The 21,342-nt window shown below is 38.6% G+C and overlaps 1 protein-coding gene across 1 annotated transcript; it reads left to right on the top strand.

The window, feature by feature from the left end:
- Positions 1–18,999: 18,999 nt before the first annotated feature.
- On the top strand, positions 19,000–20,097 carry LOC149188538 (uncharacterized). Its single transcript, XM_089409983.1, has one exon. It carries the CDS (start codon positions 19,000–19,002, stop codon positions 20,095–20,097), a length of 1,098 nt encoding a protein of 365 aa, XP_089266109.1.
- The last annotated feature ends 1,245 nt before the right edge of the window (positions 20,098–21,342 follow it).

Raw genomic sequence — 21,342 nt, forward strand, 5'->3', positions numbered from 1 at the left:
GATTAGATCCTTGTCTTCTCTTGATTCAAAGTGGAAGGTGAAGTACCCTTTCCCACAAAAGCGGATGGAAATTTTGCCGCTTATTTTATCAAACTAGTTTCGCTCGACGCACCTTTGCATCATCTTCGGAGAGGGCCAGAGGCCAGTGAATTGCCCAATGAGACCAAGTTCTTCTAGAGAAAGTGTTGTCATGCGAGGGAGAGCAGGGGGGAGAACCACTTCTTGCAAAACATCTAGCTTCTTGACAAATTGTGAGATTGCTAGACGAGGGTGCTGGGGCAGCAAGGAGTTGACTAGGGTAGAGAAGGCCAGCTGGGCAGCGGTTGCCTCCGGGGTTGCATGCAAAGGGGCCATGGCAGGCGAAGGGTCGTGGTTCTCAATCCCTGAGGAGCAGGCTCAGGGGCAGTGATGCGATACCTAGTAGCAGTAGCGCATGCAGAGAAAAAAAGTACAAACAACACGATTTCTTTGTTTTTAATATGTAAAGTTCTCATGCATATTTTTAGAAAAGTATTGCATAGAAACCATATAGAACCTTCCAATGAAATAATTAATTCATCTACACAAAAATGCCTACAACTTTCAAGAGTCTAGACCAATATTTCCAATTAGTAAAATAACTTATCATTATTTTCACAAAAAACATGGAAATGCTTTCCAGATAAGTCAAGGTTACTTATTTTTTTTGTGCAATAACCATGTGTACATACCTCATGTTCAGGAATACCTTTCAATTCCTCACCAAAGTTGTGACGATCGATTCCTCAAGACTTCCCATAATGAAAAATCTAGTTGATGAAGATGAACGTAGCTTTTCGAGTTTACGAATGAATTTAAAGAACCTTTAAAACTTTATTTTTCTCAATGAGTTACCATTTTTTAGTCTTTTCCATTATGAATGTTAATATGAATACAATTTATAGCGATATTACGTAGACTTAGCAGTCAAACAAGAGAGGTAGAGGTGGGTCCCTTGTCCCACAAACAAAAAAATATCATACACCAATATGGTGTTTGGTTTGGCTGTGACCTTAAAATTAAATAATAATAATAATAATAATAATAAAATGTGATTCCATTTGCATAAATTAAATTTTATCTTTATTTCCTTTATTATTTCGTAAAATTATATTTAAAATAAATTTAAATTATTAATATTTTATGATCAATTTCTTTTAGATACACAAAATAAATAAATATTGACCATCATAACAACTCCTCATAATATTTGATTCCATATGTTTTACATAAGGCTAAGTCGCTTTCAATTGCAATCCAGTTTCCACCTAACCCCTTTGAAGATTCACACTAACAACAATCAAATGTGGATTGCAAATGATGACTTAGTGCGATGACTAAAGGATAGGCTCTCACAATTTGGGCTTTCATTCCCAGAGAATGATAACTGTTACTACATTTTGATTAAAATTCAATGTCTAAGGCATTGGTGGATATGAGTAGTCATTCAACCACATTTCAATTGTTTGACAATATCAATGCAAATCATAGATGTGAACAGGATGTCTAATTGTATTGTGAAGTTACATTTTTTTGTTAAATATTTTATCCATGAGAACTTTTTCCTCTCGGATTTGATTTGATTTTATTTTGAATACAGACTTTTTAAAAATATGTTTTCATTGATATGGAATTCTAATTCTAATTATGAATTCATACTCATTTATTCTATGATTATATTTTTCATATCTTATATAATTTGTTTTCTTTATGTAAAGATGTATCAAATTTACCAGAGATATAATTAACATTCTTCATGAAGGCTATAGCCCCATCCCAGTTAAGATAGAGAAAATCCCTAATCAATCATCTGCATCAATGGACCTTATCTCACCATGTATGCCTCATCCTCTATTGGGAAGTTGCTAAGACCCCAACTGTAAGGACATGCGGTCCGAGGCATCAAAACCGTGGGAAGTGTGAAAAAGACTTAGGTGAAAATGTGAAGGAAACAAGTTCGTGGATGAGTTTATAGGCGTTGGACGAGTTGAGGGGGCGGTCCCATGAGTTGGGTGGGCCGACCCACCTCATGGGTGAGCTCCACACTATGGACGAGTCAGCTGGGAAAGTTTGGCATGGGTCAGTCGGGCGAGCTAACCATGCCCACCGCCCATATATATTGTTGGACGAGCGGATGAGTTTGGCATCAATTCATTCAACAAACAAGTTCGATCATACGAGCTACGAGTTGGTTGAAGGAGAAAGGCACAAGTTGAGGAAGTGTGAGGGCGCAGGTCTATGTGCCCGCACTTCAGGCGATCTACACGCTAGTGACCAGCGTTCGGGTGACTTGGTTGGACAGTCGGGTAGGCCTACACAACAATAGGCTGTGCGATTGAACGGGTGACCCGTGTGGGCGCACTATGCATGGTGGGTAGTGCGGTTGGTCGGTTGTGCGAAGGGGAGTCGGGTGGAACGTTTTTGTCGGTTGACGAGTTGGGTAGAGGGTCGCATGAAGGCGTGCCTGCCAAATGTGTTGTGAAGTCTTAGGGTGAAGGCGAGCTTGGGTGGAGGGCTGCACGAAGGTGACTGCCCAACCGGTTGGAGACTCGGGTGGAGGGTTGCACGAGGCGCCCGCTCGTCGGTTGGCGAAGTCGGGTGGAGGGTGCACGAAGGCGCACGCTTGACGGTGAAATCAGGTGGAGCACTGCACGAAGGTGCCCACCCATGGTGAAACGAACTTGGGTGGAGGGTGAAACGAAGGCGCCCACCCGGGGTTGAACAGGATTGTGTGAGGCTACACCGGGTGTTGCCCGACAGTTGGAAAAGTGAAAATTTGGCTAGGTGTGGATTGTAAGATTGACCACTGTGCAAGGTGTGCACGAGGTGGGCAACTCGTGGGCAAGACATGAAGTCTAAAATTTGTCTAAGTATAAAACTTGTGGTTGCCAAGGTATACTTGTATTTTTATGAAATATTGAAAATATATTGAAATCGGACAGACTCTTATTTAGGGAGTTGGTCCTCCCTTTATACTGTTGCAATTGTGTTCTTTATGTGTAATTGCTATGGATAATGAATGTGTATGGGTGTTCATTAGTATAAAGGCTAATAATAATACTTGGTGAAGAAAAATAAAACTAAGTATCGGATGTTAAGGCGTAGTCCATGAACATAACTATTGGTGAAAAGAAAGTGTTTTTTGGTGCCACACCTCGCTATAGTCTATTGAAAGACTACTGCAAGTGTAGGGGCGTGACAGGTGGTATCAGAGCAGATTCAGGGTGTTGAAGCTGCTAAACAGAGCTCACGGTTGGAGCTGGTTCGTGACGAAGTGACAGTGGAAACAAGTACTTGCAGGTGAAGGAAGTTGGTTTCACATACAAGTGGGACAAGAACTGGTTCGGTTTGCAGGGAACTTGATGAAGCTGGTGGATGGTCTGTACTAGATCACAAAGAAGGAAGCTGTTAGCAGAGATGGAAGGTGAAACTCATGTTGTATCGGGTGAATCTAGCCACAATGCAACCGAAGCTTGCATAGAAAGGATATTGGAGAGAATGGAGGAATTGGAATATTATTGTACTGTGAAGATGGCCGTGGTCATGAAAGATCTAGAGGCTAATGAGAAGATGGGGGAAGAATTCGATGAACTCTGAACTCGGCATGAGTACACTGATCTTAAGTGTACACAACTTGAAGATGAAGTCAAGGAGATGGGAGAAGCGAGAGATTGAGGTCTAACAGAGATCTTGAACCTGCAAAAATCTCTTGATGATGCGAATGATGAGATCACGGTGTTGAAGAAGGCCGTGAGACATAACTCAGGTGGAGGAGTGTCTCATGTGAAGATCAAGGAACTGGAATCTTATGATGGTACAAGAAGTACGAAGACTCTTGGTAACTTTCTCTGGGATATGGAGCAATACTTGGAATGCTTGGGTCTATCCGATGATGAGACAAAGGTGAAAGTGGTTGCTCAATTCATGTCGAAAGGTGCTAAGATGTGGTGGCGAAAGAGGATGGATCAGATTGCCAATGGCAGTGTTGATGACATTACTTCGTGGGATGATATGAAGAAAGCTTTGCAGGCTCATTTCAGTCCTCAGGATGAAACTTGGGAAGCAAGGATGAAGATTAAATTTATTAAGAAGACAAGGAACCTAGAGGCATATGAGCAGGAGTTTGCAAGTGCGATTATGGAACTTCCTGACATGGTAGAAAGGGACAAGGTATTCAACTTCATTATTGGATTGAAACCTTGGGCATGCAATGAAGTGAAGAGGCAGAAGATAAAGACACTTGAAGAAGCTTTTGCTGTTGTGGATTGACTGGTGGAGCATTGTGACGAAACTTCTGATGAGAAAAAGAAGAAGTTCGATAAGTTGAAAGAGAAGAAGAAAGATGATGCTTCGAAATCAGATGAGAAGACGAAGACGAAGAAACCATTGAAGTGTTGGATTTCTGTTGAACCACATACGGTGAATAATTGTCCTTCAAGACAGAAATTCGCCGCTATTGCACAATCTAATACGAAGAAAGAAGAACCTTCTATGGGGATGATGCAGATTCTTGGAGTTGTTGCTGCTACAGAAGTGGTCTCTCGGAGAGATCCTGAAAGGAACAGCTTGGAGTATGTTCGGATGAAGATTGGAGGTATGGAGGTACTCACTATGGTAGATAGTGGAGCTACTCATAACTTCATGAGTGAAGATTTTGCGAGAAGGATTGGGTTGAAATTTGTACCGGTGAAGGCACAAATGAAGATGGTGAATTCTCTTATTGATTCTATACTTGGTGTAGCTGAAAGGGTGGACACAACACTAGGTGAGTGGACCCGGAAAGTCGACTTCACTATAGTGCAGATTGATGACTATGAAGCTGTTCTAGGGATGGAATTCTTGAAACAATATGATGCTATGATTGTTCCACATTTGAAGAAGCTGTACATTTACGATGAGAGGGAAGATGTACCCATTGGTGTGATAAGGCCTGATTGTAAATTGACAGTGATGCAGATGGAGGACAAGAAGCGCTTGGATGAAGTATGTAAGCAGTTGTCTACTACTGAGGCAAAGCTTACCGAGCAGTCATTGCTTATCAGGACACTATTTGATAGTATCTTGGATTTATCAAGAAGGCTAGAGGAGGTTGAGGATGATGATGACGAGGATGTTTATGTGAGACCAAATGTTCGAGAGGAGGATCGGGTGACATATCTGCAGAGGATGGAGATATAGGATCTTAACAGATGGATTGAGCTTATTAGTGAGGGTGAGCCTTTAGGCTCTACTCCCTCTACATCTTCTTAGATGACATAGAAGCTGGGGCCCATTGTTAGCTGCTCATGGTAGTGAAACCTTAAAACAGGTTGAGCAGGTTAGACAGATGGTGCAGGAATGGTTTGGCATTAGCATCATGACATGTTGCAGATGGGATGGACTTTCCATGGACCTGAGCATGGGAGAGATTCTTGGTGAGTCTAGGATGTGACAGAGTTTGAGAAAATACTGGTGTATGCATAAGGATGTGCATTCTTATGGTTTGAGCATGACAATTAGATTGATCACCCGACTAGTTCGAATCATGAGGTCCAGAAGTGTGCAGAGAGTTGTTGACATTATGTTGGAGTATCTGTGTTATGAAACCAGCTCAAGAAAAGATAGAAAAGATAGATCAACGCCTTAGAATTCAGCCTCTTCGAGGGGGCAACCTCCTTTACATTACATAAATGAACAATTCTTTGATGATACAAATGACAAAACCTCCTTTCTATATATAGGAGTCTAAGGAGTCACAATATAATCCAGCTGACCTAACAATAATAATATAAAGCCACAAAAATAACAATAGAGGGATTCTATGGGGCACAGAAATAAAAATATGGGGGTAATAGGGGCACAACAATATAAATAAGGGGTATAACTACAATAGTAATGGGTAATCACTAGTATTATAGGGACCCAACATGCCCCTCTCCTTCAAAAAAGTGTTGTCCTCAACGCTTGAGTAGTTCTGGATACTTCTGCATAAAATTCTCATCCTCCCATGTGGAATCTTCAGCGGATAAGTTCTTCCACTTGATAAGATACTCTGAAATTGATCGATTTCGTAGCTGTCAAGTTCTTGTTTCTGTGACTGCTTCCGGTTCCAATATAATTTTTCCTTCCTCGTCAAGTTCTGGCAATATTGTTTGAATTGGGAGCTTGTCACCTATAACCTTCTTTAAACATGAAACATGGAAAACTGGGTGCAATCGAGAAGCTGCAGGAAGCTCCAATTTGTATGCCATAGTACCAATCTTTTGCAACACCTTGTACGGACCATAATACTTTGGTGATAATTTATTATCCTTCTTAGCTTGCTTTAGGGACATTTGCTTATATGGTTGTAGCCGTAGGAATACCCAATCACCTACATCAAAACTTCTTTCACTGCGATGTTGATCTGCCTGTTGTTTCATTCTATTTTGTGCCAACACGAGGTTATCCTTTAAGAGTTGGAGGACTTGTTGTTGATGTTCGATGTGATGTTCCACTGCCTGAACCTTAGAATTTTCTCTTAAATATGATGTGATGGATGGTGGTTGATACCCATAAAGTGCCATAAATGGGGTCATTTTTGTTGCTGTATGGAAGGAAGTGTTATACCACCATTCAGCCAGAGGCAACCATTTGACCCATTGTGTCTGTTTATCAGATACAAAGCAACGAAGATATCCTTCCAAACATTTGTTTACTATCTCAGTTTGCCCATCAGATTGAGGATGATAAGATGAGCTATGAGCTAACTGAGTACCAAGACAAGAAAATAATTCTGTCCAAAAATTTCCAGTGAAAATGGGATCTCTGTCACTTACAATAATCTTTGGGTTTCCATGTAGCTTTTGAACTGTTTCCATAAATGCAGTAGAAACTGTACTGGCTTTAAATGGATGTGATAATGCACAAAAGTGTGCATACTTGGTAAGTCTGTCAACTACCACCATGATGACACTCTTTCCCTCAGACTTGGGTAAACCTGTGATAAAATCCATTGAAACCTCCTCCCAACGTTGGCTTGGAATGGATAAAGGTTGTAATAGACCCGGTGTCTTAATTGTTTCAACTTTATTTTGTTGGCAAACCAAACATTCCGCCACAAACTTTTGAATATCTGATTTAAGGCCATCCCAAAAAAATTCCTTCTTAACCCTGTGGTAAGTTTTTAAAAATCCTGAGTGCCCTCCTAAGGGAGAAGTGTGCAATTCCATAAGAATCTTTTGTTTTAGCTGGGAATTCTTACAGAGGTATAAGCGATCTTTGTACCATAACGAATCATTTTGCCAGCTAAATGTATCAGAAGTACTGGAATCTTGTTGTAGCTTTCGAATAAGTGCCCACACTTCTTCGTCATTCTTCCATTCCTCCCTTGCTTCGTTTATCCAATCTGGTTGGATAATAGAAATGGCACACAACAATGCTTCCACATCCTCATCCTTTCTTGAGAGTGCATCTGCCACCACATTTTGCTTCCCTTTTTTGTAGATGATTTCAAAGTCATAACCCAACATCTTTGTGACCCACTTTTGTTGCTCTTCAGAGGATAATCTTTGTTCTAAAAAGTATTTAAGGCTATCATGATCCGTTTTTACCTTGAAGTGTCTTCCCATTAGGTAGGGTCGCCATTTCTTAAGTGCATGGAGTATTGCCAACATTTCCTTCTCATAAATAGCTTTGCTTAAAAACTTTCCCTTGATTGGACGACTTTCAAAAGCAATGGGTCTTTCATCTTGCATTAGAACAGCACCAATTCCATTTCCTGAAGCATCACATTCCACAATAAAGGTTTTTGTGAAGTCCGGTGTAGCTAAGACCGGTGCTTGGCACATTGCCTCTTTAAGATGTTCAAAGGCCTTTGTTGCTTCCGGAGTCCATGAAAATGAATCTTTCTTCAATAATGTTGTTAGAGGTGCTGCTATTCTCCCATAATTCTTAACAAACTTGCGATAATACCCTGTCAACCCAAGAAATCCTCGCAGATGCTTTATGGATGTGGGGATTTTCCATTCCTTAATGGCTTTAATTTTGCTAGGGTCTACCTTAACTCCTTCATGAGATACAATATGACCCAAATATTCCACCTCCTGGACTCCAAAGAAACATTTGGATCTTTTTGCATATAATTGTTTCTCCTCCAATAGTTGTAGCACCCTGTCAACATGTTCAACATGATCCTTCCAAGACTTGCTGTAGATTAGTATATCATCAAAAAATACTAACACAAATTTTCTAAGGAATGGTTTGAAAATTGAATTCATCAAACCTTGAAATGTTGAAGGTGCATTGGTAAGGCCAAAAGGCATGACCAAAAATTCATAATGACCCTCATGAGTTCTAAATGCCGTTTTCGGAATGTCTTCAATCTTCATTCTGATTTGATGATATCCCGAACGAAGATCCAACTTGGTGAAGTAAATTGATCCATGCAATTCATCCAGTAATTCATCAATAACAGGAATGGGGAACTTATCTTTAATAGTGAGCTTGTTGAGCTCCCTATAATCCGGACACATGCGCCATGATCCATCCTTCTTGTGCACCAATACTACTGGAGCTGAGAAAGAACTTTGACTTGGTTGAATTATACCAGCCTCTAGCATTTCTGCAACCATACGTTCAATTTCACTTTTTTGGACATAGGGATATCTGTACGGCCTGATGTTTGGAGGAACACTTCCTGGAATCAGATGAATAGCATGATCATGATCACGCATAGGTGGGAGACCTTTGGGAGTCTCAAATACCTTGGAATGATTGTCCAGGACTTTTTGGAGATCTGGAGAAATAGATGATTCCAATGTGGAAACATCTAGCGAACATAATTGTGCAATTACACCTCTTTGCTCCTTTTTTAGAAGCTTTGTCATGCCATTAGAGCTGATTATCTTTCCTGGTTTCCCTGCAATACCCCTTAATTCAACTTCCTTTCCTTCCGTAGAAAATTTGATGAAAAGTTCTTGAAAATTAAAAGCTATTGTACCCAAGGATTGTAGCCATTGGACTCCTAGTACAACATCAGCACCTCCCATTGGAATGGAAAGCATTGGGCTAGTCAATACATATTCTCCCATGGATAGCTTGATATTATGGCACTTTCCAAGCAATTTATTGTTCCTCCATTTGCAATCATCACTTGACACTCTGGTGCTGGATATAGGAAGCAATTCAATTCTTTTGCTACCCTACAATGAATAAAATTGTGGGTGCTTCCTGAATCAATCAACACTATTACCTTTTTCTTCTTGATTTGTCCTTCTATCTTGATGGTTTGAGGAGTGGTAATTCCCGCCAATGCATTACAAGATATGGTCGGATTTATTTGTTCTTCATCTAGGCTTTGTTCCTGGAGTATATCTTCTTCTTTTGACCTTTCTTGCTCCTTTTCTTCTTCCTCTTCACAATCTATGTAGAATAATTTCTTCTCAGCACACTTATGACCTTTAGTGTATTTGCTATCACAACTGTAACAAAGCCCTTTTGCTCTTTTTTCTTCCAATTGTTGTGGTGTCAACCTTATAGGTTGTGGAAGACTAGGGGCAACAACACTTCCGTCTTTATAGTTGTGAGTGGTATGCTTCCTAGTTGCCATAATTTTGCTTTCCATTTTTCTTGCTAACCTGAATGCCTTCTCTAATGAATCAGGTTCCCAAAGGCGAACATCATGTTGGATATTATCCTTTAAAGACCCTATGAACACATCAATCCTATGCTCCTCTGGAATATCTTTTACCCTTATGTTCAATTTTTGGAACTCCTCAATGTGCTCCATTATTGAACCCTTTTGTTTGAGACTTATCAATTGGCTAAAAAAAGTGTTGCTTTTTGTATCTTCATAATGTGCTATCAATTCTTCCGTAAAAATTGCCCAAGTGATAAATTGTTTACGAGAGCAAAGCCATTGATACCATACAAACTGATTTGGTTCCAAATATACAGTTGCCATACGTACCTTTTGTGCGTTTTGCACATTATTGAGATCGAAGAATTGCTCCATCTGTAATATCCATGTGGCGGGATCCTTGCCATCAAACTTCCTCATATCGATTTTTGGAATATGGTGATTCTTCGATCCAACATTAGCATCTATGGAATCATGATTAACATTTCTTTTGTTCTCATCATGAGTTTCCTTTACTACCTTTTCACCATTAGTGACCCTTTCTTGTAGCAACTTCTTCAATTCTTCCATGTCTGTCTTCAAGTCTATCTTCAAATCTTCCATCGAATCCTCCATCTTAGCTTCCATGCCATTTATCTTAGATTCCACGCCATTTATCTTAGCTTCCACACCAGTTATCTTAGCTTCTGTTAGCTTTTGTGAGCGTGACATTTGTTGCACTTGTTCTTGTAATTTTGATATATCATGTAGCATTTCTTCCTCTTCTTCATGAGTCATGCTAGAGCTTTCAGGTTCCTTACTAGGTGTTTGCATTTTCTTTCCTTGGGGCATCAGTTACCGATAATAATGCTTTACTATGCCCTTTGAATTTCGTTAAACCAAGCTTACACAAAAATTTAAAAAAACTACACACCTTTTTTTCACTTTATAGAAGCTTGATATTGAATCTGATGTATCTCTGTAATTTCGGATCATCCAATTCTGAAATTTCTAACTATAGTAGCCTTCTGCGTCCTCTTTCCAATGCCACAAGTCTGATCCAAATTGGATTCTCCAAAGAAGAGTTATGTGAAATCTCCCACAGTGACTTTCTTTTAGACTGGTTCAGTAGAGCGAACTTGTACGACGTGCCACGAGTCACTGTTTCAACCTTTGAATCTAAAACACACACCCAAGAAACTACAGTCCGTCCTCTTTCTGTACCTTCTTATGAAATTTCAATCCGATCCCAGAGAGAAAGTTATGACGATTTTCCCCAGGTCACCTGTTTTGAATGTAATTCAGGAGTCTGCAAAAATACCAACTTCCTCAGATCATATCTCCGCAAATATCGCGCGAAAAGCTCTGAAATTCGGACCCAAGGTTCAGCGCGATTTCTTCTCAAATGGGTTTTTTTTGCGACTTCTGAAACGTCACAGAAAAAAATTTATAGTGAAAATGCCACGATGACCTGTTTGGAGCAGCGAAACCCTAGAATCCAAAGCTCTGATACCAAATGTTATGAAACCAGCTCAAGAAAAGATAGAAAAGATAGATCAACGCCTTAGAATTCAGCCTCTTCGAGGGGGCAACCTCCTTTACATTACATAAATGAACAATTCTTTGATGATACAAATGACAAAACCTCCTTTCTATATATAGGAGTCTAAGGAGTCACAATATAATCCAACCGACCTAACAATAATAATATAAAGCCACAAAAATAACAATAGAGGGATTCTATGGGGCACAGAAATAACAATATGGGGGTAATAGGGGCACAACAATATAAATAAGGGGTATAACTACAATAGTAATGGGGTAATCACTAGTATTATAGGGACCCAACAATCTAGCAGCAGTTCACGGGATGGGATGACACATGGTGGAGACATTTTTTTTACATATGTTGCAGCGATGTTTGTAGTGTATGGACTGGTTGATATCATGGACCGAGGATGACATGGTTATCTTGAAGAGATGATGATCTTGGTGGCAGGATGTTTACCGAGATGGTATATTGTCGAGGATGACAATGACTTCAGATGGAGGAGGATGTAAGGACTTGCGGTCCAAGGCATCAACACCATGCGAAGTGTGAAAAATACTTAGGCGAAAATGTGAAGGAAACAAATTCATGGACAAGTTGAGGGGGCGGTCCCACAAGTTGGGCGGGCCGATCCACCTCATGGGTGAGCTACACGCTATGGACGAGTCAACTGGGCGAGTTTGGCATGGGTTAGCCAGGCGAGCTAACCATGCCCACCACCCGTATATATTGTTGGACGAGCGGACGAGTTTGGCATCAATTCATTCAACAAACAAGTTCGATCATACGAGTTGTGAGTTGGTTGAAGGAGAAAGGCGCAGGTCGAGGAAGTGCGAGGGCGTAGGTCTATGTGCCCGTACTTCGGGTGAGCTGCACGCCGGTGAACAACGTTTGGGTGACTTGGTTGGATAGTCGGGCATGTCTGCATGACGGTAAGCTGTGCAGTTGAATGGGCGACCCGTGTGGGCGCACCGTGCGCGCTGGGTAGTACAGTTGGCGGTTGTGCGCAGGGGAGTCGGGTGGAACGTTGGTGTCGGTTGACGAGTTGGGTGGAGGGCCACACGAAGGCGCCCCCGCCCAACATGTTCTGAAGTCTTCGGGTGAAGGCGAGCTCGAGCGGAGCGCTGCACGAAGGCGCCCGCTCGACTGGTTGGAGACTCGGGTGGAGGGTTCCACGAGGCGCCCGCCCGTTGGTTGGCGAACTCGGGTGGAGGGTGCACGAAGGCACCCACCCAATGGTGAACTCGGGTGGAGGGATGCACGAAGGCACCCACTCATGGTGAAACGACTCAGGTGGAGGGTGAAACGAAGGCGCCCGCTTGCAGTTGAATAGGATCATGTGAGGCTGCACGGGGTTTTGCCAGATGGTTGGAAAAGTGAAAATTTGGCTAAGTGTGGATTGTAAGAGTGACCACCGTGCAAGGCGTGCATGAGGTGGGCAACTCATGGGCAAGACAGGAAGTCTAAAATTTGTCTAAGCATAAAATTTGGGGTTTCCAAGGTATACTTGTGTTTTTATGAAAGATTGAAAATATATTGAAATTGGGCAGACTCTTATTCAGGGAGTTGCCCCTCCCTTTATACTGTTGAAATTGTGTTCTTTATGTGTAATTACTGTGGATAATGTATGTGTATGGGTGTTCATTAGTATAAAGGCTAATAATAATACTTGGTGAAGAAAAATAAAACTAAGTATCAAATGTTAAGGCGTAGTCCATGAACATAAGTATTGGTGAAAAGAAAGTGTTCGGTGGTGCCACACCTTGCTATAGTCGGTTGAAAGACTACCACAAGTGTAGGGGCATGACACCAACCTCTCCTGAAGCATTGGAACATTTTAGACACCTTTGGAGCTTAATTTCAACTTCCACTTCCTTAAAACTCACTCATTCGTTCTATGAAATAAAAGGGTTAACATTTTCAACCTGTATTAATATGAAATGCTCTAATATTTTTTTTTAAATATAATCAATATACAATATTGTTTATATGTGTTATGAATGGATTTTTTTTTATTTATTAGAAAATATCTAAAATAATTTTAAGTTAATGAAATTGCATAGGTAATGTATTAATAATATATTAATTTTAAATTTTAAATTCAATTTTAGATAATAATTTATTAATTTAAAATTACAATTTCAATAAAAAATATAGTGGTTTCGTTTAAACTTCTATTTGTATATTTAGAGAAACTAGTTTTTTAAAAGTGCATAGTTTCCTTGAATTTTTTTTAATTGAAAAAAGGTTTTCGATTTAAGAGTTAATTATTTTTCTTGTTTGATAGATTCAAAGTTCAGATAGATATTTGTATATTGGTTCCATTTTCTATTCTTCACATGTGTAGGTATCAAATCCTTCAAGGTGTAAGCATTGTTACTAAACTATACCTTGTTTCAAAACTAAAATATATAGGAGATAACAAGGCTTCTTCTCATCGTTGTTGGGAGGTAGAAGAAGTTCCTCCTTTGACAGTAAATCGTGTGTAGGGATCAAATCCTTCAAGGTTTAAACTTTGTTACTAAAGTATAATTTGTTTGGAAGCTAAAGTATCATCTATAGATTTATCCAAATAGCTAATATTGGGAGGGAGAAGAAGTTTCTTCTTTGGCAGTGAGTCTAGGATCTCCTAGTGAGTATCCAAGCCTAATAAGATTAGGCAAGAGGAGAGAAAGAACTTAACATGTCTTGTTATAAGATTTGAATAGAGATAGAGAAAATAAATTTATTATGCATTTAATTAAATTGATCTTTCCTTTTATAACAAGGGTTAATAATGATTACAAACCTCTTTCACAATAATATTTTTAAGTCAACCTTATAAAGATTTAATACACAAATTCCATAGTTTAATTATCTACTCCATTGCTTTGAGGAGTGCATTAACATTTAATAGGCCTCAAATACATCTATCATATTTTGTCTTATCCCTCCTCCACGTTTACCTTCCACCATGGTTGTGACAATGTCATGCCAATCTTCATTCATCATGCAAAATGCAAAAGGAGCTAGCCACATGGAAACAATGAACACGTTGCTAGAAGATCAAAGTCATAAATCTAGTTGAGAGATGAAGGAGTCTAGCATCCCTAGTTGGCTATTAAGGTATGTTAAATGAGGTCACTAGGAGTAGTAGGGATTAGATTCTATACAATTGTTTCTTGCTCACTAGTATAGAAGAGAAAGTAGGAGTAGGAGTTAGAGAGAATAATAAAGGAGGTCAATATTTTGTAATATCTTAACTAGCGACAAGTTTCAAGTAACTCCATAAAGACTATGCTCTCCTTATACTTGAATTACTCCCATACTAGAGAAAACAATGTGGAGCAATCTCACCTGCCAATTAGGTTTTCTCCTATAAGTGTTTTAAAGAGCAAACCTTTATTTTCATTATCGATGGTGTACATGTGATCATAAATTTTTTTCTCTATTTTCCATTTTTTTATTTCATGCACAAGTAATTAACAAATATGTAATCTAAAGTAATTTAACCTTCATAATATAGATTTCAATGGGCTCCCATAACTATATCAAGAATATTTTCCTTTTTTTGCTATTATATTTAATCATAAACCCTAGGTTCATACAAACTTGGTGTCGTGCACCATATTTGCAAGCCATAATTTCTTATCCTTATGGTGCATCTACTCATGATAATGGTCCTAGTTAAAGCATGCTAAATGTCACCCTAGATCTTAATTTAATGGCTTAGATGAAGGGAAATCAATTCATGGACACTACTAAAAATATAATTGTAATGGAATCATTCAAAGAAACACCTATCTAATCAATTGTAATTCATTGAACTTGTAAGAAACACTGCAAGTAAAGGAAAGTGTTATAACTAGATTACAGAAAGAAGAAATATCATACCAAGATGTAGAATTCGAACTGTAGGAAAACATAAACATTGATAACCAAATTCAAAGAAAGTTATCTATTTCCTAATTTCCATTTTATTGAACCCCATTTTTTTGTGCTATTTATGATGTTATAGATAACATTTCCATTTTTATGGAGAACGCTTAAAATGATAGGTTTTGTGATATTCTATAGGAAAATTCACAGAGCTACATGAAACCCTATGCTACTAAAGGAATCTCCCTAGATAATCAAAGAAAATTGTCAATGAGCATAAAGTTTACTAGTTCTAACAAAAAATATTCAAATAATTTTAAAACGAATGAACTACTCAAATAGTGTGCTCTAGAAAGTGACTATCTACGAGATCTAGATGTTATATAGGAAAATAAACTTTTAAATATCTATATTAACAATGTATGAAGAACTGGTAAAAAAATCATAAAAGAAGACTAGGGAAGTAAAGTACAGGTGGATTCTTGAATAGATTTGGGTGATCCCTCCCCAAGGAACTTAAGAACCAAAGAAAAAACAACAATAAAAGGGAGCAGAAACCTCCCATTAGAAATTTTGAACACATTCTTGTAAATTGTGATGGGGCTAAAATTAGCCTATACAAGAAAAATAAAATTAACTAACTCAATCTATCCTTCTTGAGGTTCAAAATCCTCAATTTTTATAATTAGTAGGGAACAAACTGACTTAATACGTGGGACTAATTACCTACCAAAGTCCCCAAATTTAGGACAATTTGTCTCTTGGAGTAAATTGTTTTGGCATACTTGAACTCCATTAGTGATATGGCCTTGATAACTTGAGCACCTTTAGTTCACATGTTAGAAGTCTTGGGAATAGTATTGACGGTTAATGAATTCCAATTATATATATATATATATATATATATATATATATATATATATATATATATATATATATATATATATATATATATATATGGCCTTGATAACATGAGCACCTTTAGTTCACATGTTAGAAGTCTTGGGAATAGGATTAACGGTTAATGAATTTCAATTTTATATATATATATATATATATTGGTTCTAATTTTGGCTTCCACATGGTGAAATAGCTTTTTGAAATTGTGTTGTCATTACATCTTTTCAGTATGAATTTGTTTGTAGCAAATAAATCTAGAAGGCTAGAATCTACACTTGACCCCTAAGTAGAATTATGGAAGTGAGGTATTTGAATTTTCCTCTTAAACACAATTTTAAGGTCAATTATGAACTCACTATTACATTTTAGTCATCTAGAGCTTTCCATCAATTGCAATTATTATTCATTTCTAGCTCTAAGAAATAATTTATTCCCCTTTGAAACTTTTCTTGGTTATTTTATCTCTCTTGAGTTATCCTTCATATGAGACATCACATATGCTAGTTAACATGGTATGTAGAAATGAAATCGTACACACATTTCAAGGTAACTTGACCAGTTGGCTTATAAAAACCTTGAAAATATTGTGTTTTGTGATGAAATACATCCAACAATATTTTCCTTCATGTCATGTGTCACACCATAATTTTTGATGGTGCAACATGTCATTCCTTTGAAAATATTATTCCTTGTGATAGACATTTCCCCATCTGTATCATGTTGCAAGAAAATTCCTTTGACCATGATGTAATGCATGGAATTTTTCTTTCTTATGGTGTGTTATGCATTGGAAAACTTTGTCCTCAATGATTGATTCCTTCCTTTCACTTTGTTTTTATTGTCTTTTTTTGTTATATATCTTCATTTCCTTTTTATCATTATTTCTTTTACTCATTTTCATCTTTCACTTCCTTCCTTGGTTATCACACCTTAGAAAGGGTTTCATTTTGCAATGTATCATGGTGATTTTTGTGGCATGATATACTACACCCTAATTTTTTTTTTCTCTTGGATGATATCAAATCTCTCTCTCTCTCTCATCAAAACTTCTAAATTTTTTGGCATGTGGTGTATCACCCTATAAAAAAAATTGTGCAATACATCACATCACATAATGAGAGGGCTTTCTTTTTCACAAGGTTGTATAAATTGGATCACTATATAATTTTTCATCCATCTCAATGCATTTATACTAAAGAAAATTGAAGAAATCAATTGAAAAAATAAGTTTTATCAGTGGGACCCAATTTAAGGAACTCGGATTTGAAATATTTGAGGGCTAGTTTTAGGTGTTATATGATGTTTTTTTTTTTTTTGTTAATGGCTGCGAATTTTCTTCGAGCACAATGTTATTGTAGAGTCAGAGATGTTTCCAACAATCCAAGAAATACGCCAATAAGAGTTTGAATCAAAATGTATGCCTCCTAATATATAACCTTTTTGTGCTTGACCACTACAATTCAAGAGAATGCCACATCAAGCCCACTTAATCATGGAAAAGGGGCTAGCCATGTGAATAATATGAAGAAGACTCTAAGTGGGGCAAAGTTGTAACTATGGTTGAGAGTTGAATGAGTAAACTTAACCTCTAGTTCACTATGGTTGTGTTAGAATCAAGTCGTTAGAAGGAAAATGGATGGAATTAATTTTGGTTGTACTGTGTTCCATAGTAGAGCATAGTAAGTTGGGAGTGGTACTGAGAGAGGATAATAGACGGGGGTTAGTAGCCCATGGACCATGTGTTTCAAGTAATTCCATAGAGAGTCCCTTCTTCTTTGTACTTGCATTATTTCCATTTCAAGCAAAAGAGAGTAGAGAAACCTCACTTTGTAGTTGGGTAAGGGTTTCTCATAGCATATCATGGCGTTTATTGTGATTAGTGTGTGTTTTTATTTCATTATTTTCTATTTTCAGTATTTTATCTATTACACGTATAAACAACAAAATCAATAATAACAATTTCGGACTCTAAAAAAATTAATTTTTCATGTTATAAAATCCAATTTGTCTTAATATCTTATGATGGATTAACAATTGATGCAATTAATAAATCACATGCCATCTTTGTCTAGAACTCCATGTATTTGAAACTTCATCCTCTACAGTTAGTGCTATATGAAATGGTGATAATCTTCATGTAATATGTACTATATCACATTATGTTTATTTTTATGCAATTTCCATTACATCATATTAAATTTATTTTCATTTAGTACAGACTGCACTTAAGACTAAAAATTTGAGTTAGTATAATTCTTCATAAAATCTTCATTAAAAAAGAGATTAAGGTATTCCTTTAGATGTTTGTATGCCATTTAGTCAATAATTGTTGGTGAATCATTGACATATGCCTATAGGTGTACCAACCACATTTTCTAATGTAATTGTGCTAGTGATATGTTTTTTTATTGATAATTCTAAAACCATAAAATCATATTTAAATATTTCTTATTGTTTAATTACATCATTTTAGTGATATACCTGGTTGTATTTGTATCAACTTTTTTTATTTATTTACCATCAACATTTATTTTAAACCTACATTTATTTTAGACCAAATATGTTTATAATTTATTTAAACCGATAATAGTTATGGAATGATAGTAAAATTTGTTGAATTCTTAATCATAAGAAGGAGGATAGTTAGGGGTCGGGGTAGCTCTCGACACTTTAGAGGAAGAACCATTGTAACAAATGAAGGCATCCGAAATCTATCACTTGTTGAGGTCCCTGTTCTTGATGATACGTCTTCCCAACCCCTTAGAGCATGCAAGGCTGCCAAATCTCCAAAATTATCTCTGTTTTATCTTTCAACATTCGTGGTCTTGGCATGGACCCAAAATTCATCACGCTAAAGAATTTTATCTTCCATTCCAGGGCCTCAATTATTCTAATACAGGAAACGATGCATGGCAAGGAGGACTCACTGTCATATTTTCGTAAGATGTTGCCCTCCTGGCACATGGCTGCTACAGAGGCGACTGGGCTTTCGGGTGGCATGATTTCCCTTTAGGATCCGACAAAGGTCAAGGCAAAGGCTTACAGTTGCTTTGCTGGAATTCTAATATCAGTATCAATCCGTGGCATTGATTTTCCTATGAACATTCTCAATCTATATGCCTCGTATAAATCCCGTATTTCTTTCTGGAACAGGGTCTTTTCTTCTGACCTTTTCAATCTAAATAACCTGATCATAGCGGGAGATACAAATTCTGTTTTGTATTCAAATGAGGTTTGGGGGAAGGGCAAGATAAACAGTGCCGTGGCGGACCTCATCACCTCTGAATTGATAAACAAGAACATGGTTGACATCATCCCTGTCCGGAACAGGCCGACATGGTCCAATGGTAGAGTTGGTAATGCCTACATTACCAAACGATTGGACAGGGTGTTCATCCATTTCAGCCTCATCGACAAAATAGGCCTTCCAAAACTGTCTGTGGAGAATGTCATGATCTCTGACCACCTCCCCATTCTCTTAACGTGGCCTGACAAGATCTTCAAAAGAGGCTACTCTTTCAAGTTTGATAATAGTCTCCTCCTGAACCCTGCCTTCAATCTTTTTGTTCAGACAGCATGGAAAGATATAAAGGACCGGGAGAAAACGAATTTCATTTTTTCCACTTTCAGGGAAAAACTATCCGAGCTCAGGGACCTGGTGAAAAAATGGCAGTTCCAAAGACACCAGGAAGACAGGGCGGCCCTAAATCGGGTTCAACAGGAAATACAGTCCATTATGGAATCCACTGATTTTTCCTCCTGCTCTCTCGAGAGGAAAGCTTGCATCAGGGCTCTGGAGAAGAGAAGATCCTGCTTACTAAAACAGGATGAAGAAAAATGGAGGCTCAAAAGCCGCGCCACTTGGCTTGAATTGGGTGACAAAAACACAAAATTCTTCCACAAGTTTGCCAATGCTCGTAGAGAGAGGAACTACATTTGGAAAATCAAGGATGAACAAGGGAATGAGGCTATCTCGCAGGAGGACATCACTTGGCTCGCGGTAAGTTTTTTCAACAAACAGTATAGCAAATCAAATGATATTACTTTCAGTGATATCCAATGGGGGATTGACCCTATGCCTGAGATGTTTGATCACGATATGAATGAGGAATTACTCCGTCCTGTTGATGGGAACGAACTCCTCAACGCCATGAAAAATTTCAAAAAGGACAAAGCCCCCGGACCGGACGGCTAGACTATTGGTTTCCTCACTCACTTTTTTGACCTTTTTAAAAATGATTTGCTAAGCATGGTTTACGCCTCCAGACAAACTGGTCAAATCCACAACCTAACCTCCTCCACTCTCATTGCCCTCATTCCGAAAAAAGATGAGCCTGAATCCTTCTCTGATTTCCGCCCTATCTCCCTTTGCAACATCTCCTTCAAGATCATCACAAAAATCATTGCTCTTAGAATAAAGGGAACACTGGCCCGCCATCTCTCTCCTAACCAGCATGCTTTCCTCAAGGGTCGTAACATACATGATGCTGTCGCCTCCACTCAGGAATGCCTCCATTCCATTGCCGTCAATAACACCAAAGCAACCATCCTGAAAATTGACTTGCAGCGGGCTTTCGATGTTATCGATTGGGGATATCTTCAATGTCTCCTCGCCAAAATTGGTTTATCTCCTGCTGTCATCCGCTGGATTATGGGGTGCATTGAAAATGTTAACTATGCAATTCTGGTGAATGGACGGCCTTCCCCTTTCTTCAAGGCCGAGAGGGGCCTACGGCAAGGATGCCCTCTGTCCCCCCTCCTCTTTATCCTTGCGATTGATGCCATGAGTCTTCATATCAATCGTGATGTGGCTCTGAAAGAAATTATTCCGATAAGGATCTGCAAGAACATCAAGATGTCTCACAACCTCTTCGTCGATGACGTGCTCATATTTGCTATGCTCTCCATGGCTACGTGGCTATGCATAAAATCCATCCTGGATTGTTTTCACAAAGCTTCGGGGCTGGCCATGAACAAGGCAAAAACAATTCTCTACCACAATGGTGTTGATGAACACCTCATTTGCTGAATCGCCCAAATTTTCGACATTCAATATAAGCCACTTTCAGATGGAATCAAGTATCTTGGGTTCAAGTTAAAATGTCGCTCCTACAAGTCGTCGGACTGGCACTGGCTCGTTGATCGTTTTCTCAATAAGCTCACTCTCTGGAGTTTCCGCACCCTCACTTTAGGAGGAAGGGTAGTTCTCGTCAAATCGGTCCTATCTCAGCTTTCAGTCTTCTGGGGTCACCTATTCCTCCTCCCGACTTGCATTATCCGAGCAATCAACAGAATTATTTCCAGCTTCATATGGGGAGCAAAGGCCGAGCGTTGCAAAATCCATCTCGCAAAGCTGGACCTTCTCACTTTACCGAAAAATTCTGATGGTTGGGGCATACTGAACATCAAAATTTTTGGGGCTGCTCTTATCTGTAAGTCC

The sequence above is a fragment of the Pinus tabuliformis genome, chromosome 3_1, assembly GCF_031772625.1.
Source record: "Pinus tabuliformis cultivar Carrire ecotype Pingquan chromosome 3_1, CPIR1, whole genome shotgun sequence".
Lineage (NCBI taxonomy): Eukaryota > Viridiplantae > Streptophyta > Pinopsida > Pinales > Pinaceae > Pinus > Pinus tabuliformis.

Bases quoted from the DNA above. Each gene is read 5' to 3' on its own strand.
- LOC149188538 (XM_089409983.1), top strand. From the start codon at position 19,000: ATGAACATTCTCAATCTATATGCCTCGTATAAATCCCGTATTTCTTTC.